Raw genomic sequence first — 3348 nt, 5'->3', positions numbered from 1 at the left:
CAGCTTTATTTTGGAAACACAAGTTCAACGAATTGAAAGTTTAACTTTTTGGGTTTGCTAATTCTTTATTTCTTTTCAAAGCTACTCTTTTTGTAGAGACATTTTGTAATGCATATTTTTTACTTACTATATGTAAAGCGACCATTCTGGTGCTTTTACAAAGAAGCTATGCTATGTTATTCTAAAAATTCCTCTAAAATTTAATAAAGCTTCTTTGTCCCTATACAAAGTAAGTCTAGCTTAACAGCAATACTAATACTTTATTAAAATATTTTATTAAAATTTAACAGATAGAAATATAACTTAGTTAATGTGTTTTTAAAAGTTGTATTAGATCAATATAAGTTTGTGTTGCAATAAATATCGTTTTTAATCAATAAAACTACCTGGTTGTTGCAAACTCAACAAAATAAATAATTAACAATTATAATGTATGGTATGGTTGAAAATTTGAGTTTTTAGTTTTTTAATAATGCCGCGACCAAGACGATCGAATCTTTCCCGACAAAGCCGTAATGCAAGAAGAATACGAAATACTGCAAATTTAAGGACTGAAGGTCGAGCGAACAACAGAGGTCAACAAATAGATAATTTGCGATGTGTACTAAAATACACAAATAAATTATGAATGATTAATGTAGGTATTTTTTTTTTTTTTGTATTTTTTCCAATTAAAAACAAACTGCTTATTTATTGCCTTTAAGGCGGAACAGAGTTCGCCGGGTCATCTACTAGTATTTACAATAAAAAAAAGTAATAGTAACATAGAACTATATGTACTTAAATAATAAATAAACACAATATCCAAATGATATTAAGTCAAGGTGAATAAATTTGTAAAGAATTTTTACAATGGCATCTGGTACTCATGGCGTATGAGTAACAGCACAAAATCAATTAAAATTTTATTACGCATGCAAATCGTGATGCATAAGTTCACCATGCACATGTGGGCGGGGAATACATATGCAATTTTATAACGTAATATGTATTTAAATGTTGCTTGCATTAGTTAATGTTGAGATACTTAAAATATTAACCAAAACAAATACACTTTGTGAAGCATTAGTGCGGAACGGACGTGTCGTTTTCGCCAATGCAATGCCGTATTTCAAACAGGAAGCAAACCAGCAATGCAACATGCGTGTATGCGGTTTGCATACGAATGCAAATGTAAATGGAAAAATGGTGGCAACTACGTACTTACCGACACTTACCAACTCATATCAGCTGATTGTAAACGCTGCTGGGGTGCCATAATGTTCCACATTTAAGAATCGTCGCTGCTATCGACGAGCAGTTTTTATTGTAGTCAGTTCAGAAGTTGTGTTGTCACTGTTGTTGCAGTTGTGACAGTGAATGTTGCTGTTGGTGTTGCTTTTATTGTTGCTGTTGCTGTTGTCGCTCTTGGGGAGTGTATTTTTACATTGGCAATGTTGCGGTTGATGGTTAAGTTGTTTATCAGGGACAATCATTTATACCCACACAAGGCCAATGGACGACGTAATGGCATTCATTCAATCAGTAAGCAAAAACTGCTACGTTTAGATTTTTTATTTTTTCCATTCCTCTATTCTACTTCCTGCATATTTTACGGATTTTTCTTTATTTTTCATTTTCTTGCCGCTGGCAATAATGTTTGTTATGCAAGCCACTTTACTTGAGTTACAACTTTCACAAAATTAAAAAAGTATAATTTGTAAAAAATAAGTTTAATGTTCAAAACATGTAATTTCAGTGAATTGGTAACTCAGTAATTTTTTTATTTTATAACTTTTTTATATATTTTTTATATACTTTTTTATATCATTTTTATTCCACTAAAGACGCTAATAAATAAAATTTCTATTGAACGTATTTGTCATGCTAAGTTTATCAGCACCCATGGGAGCACTCGTGCAGTTTAAGAAATAATGTCATCTCCATTTTGATCCTCCAATAAATACCAATTTGCATGCACTTGACTTGAATTAAAGAATTGTTGGCGTCAATTGGTTATTTGGCATTTTAAATTTAAGCTGAAATTCCGTAAATCTTAAGTTGACAGTAAGGCGACACACATGAGGGTACTCAATGTCAAAATAAACTAAAATGAAAATAGATTAAAATTAGTATTTTGAGAAATAAATCACAATGAATTTTGTTTACATAAACCTCTTACTTGTCTTATTAATGTACTATATAAGTAAAAAAGTCATTTAGTGTTCAGTTTTAATAAATATATAGATGGTTTCTTTGAAAATATATATAAGAAATATATAAGATTGTAGTAGTGTGGTGAGAATCAACAAAGTAGGCTAAAATTGTCAGATTCTCTGATATTTAAAAATATTTTATTTAAAAATAATTATTCAGATTTTTTCAGTCAGTTGATCAGTCAGTCAATTAGTTAGTGTTTCTAAAGTTGTATTAAAAATAATAAAAGTTTGTGTTGCAATAAATACTGTTTTTTATTAATAAAAGCTATTTGGTTATTGTAATCACAACATTGGTGACCCCGACACAAAAAGGAGTTGTAAGTTATTATCAAGCCCAACATTAGCAAGCAAGATGACTAACCGTGAGGAAGAAGATTTTTTTCCGGCAGAAGGAGAAAGTCGCACTGACAAGGAGGTATACCGGGTTTCAGTTAAGCCGATGATGTTTTCAAGAGAGCATCCGGACCTTTTTTTTCTGCAAATGGAAGCACAGTTCAGGAATGCGGGAATAACGAAAGATGATACAATGTTCGACCATGTAGTAGCAAGTTTAGAGCCGAAATATCTGGAGTGCATAGTTGATGTGATTCGAGATCCACCGAGGGTGTTGAAATATGAGACGTTGAAGAAACGGTTAATATATGAATTCACAGAATCGGAGCACAAAAGGCTGCGTAAGTTGCTGACAGAATTGGAGCTAGGAGACATGAAACCAACTCAATTGCTGAAGAAAATGAAGGAAATGGCCGGCAATTCAATGAATGATGATGTACTAAAGTCATTGTGGTTACAGCGACTGCCAGTGGGAGTTAGAACAATCGTAGCTGCAGTGGAAGGTGATTCTGCACAGTGGGCCAAAGTGGCTGATAAGGTATTTGAGGTACAGGAAACAGAAACGGTTTGTGTAGTACAAAGGAATGAACCGAAGGAGATGAGGAAGGAAATTGACGAGTTGAAAGTCATGATAAATAATTTGGTCATTCAGTTGGGCAAAAGAGGAAGAAGCAATGACAGAGATCGTGGAAAAGGGCGATCATCAAGTGCTAGAAGAGGAAATATCTGTTTTTATCATCGGCGGTTCAAGGAGAGGTCCACAAAATGTGTTCAGCCTTGCCAGTACAAACCACCGCAAAACTCAGCGGAAAACTAA

The 3348-nt window shown here is 33.2% G+C and overlaps 1 protein-coding gene across 1 annotated transcript; it reads left to right on the top strand.

Moving 5' to 3' along the window:
• Nucleotides 1-2550: 2550 nt before the first annotated feature.
• On the top strand, nt 2551-3348 carry LOC119666934. The gene has a single exon (XM_038076212.1). The coding sequence runs from the start codon at nt 2551-2553 to the stop codon at nt 3346-3348; it is 798 nt and encodes a 265-aa protein (XP_037932140.1).

This window comes from Teleopsis dalmanni, chromosome 1 (genome assembly GCF_002237135.1).
Source record: "Teleopsis dalmanni isolate 2A chromosome 1, ASM223713v2, whole genome shotgun sequence".
NCBI classification, from domain to species: domain Eukaryota; kingdom Metazoa; phylum Arthropoda; class Insecta; order Diptera; family Diopsidae; genus Teleopsis; species Teleopsis dalmanni.
The sequence above is the reverse complement of the archived record's forward strand: the minus strand, read 5'-3'. Positions and strand labels throughout refer to the sequence as shown.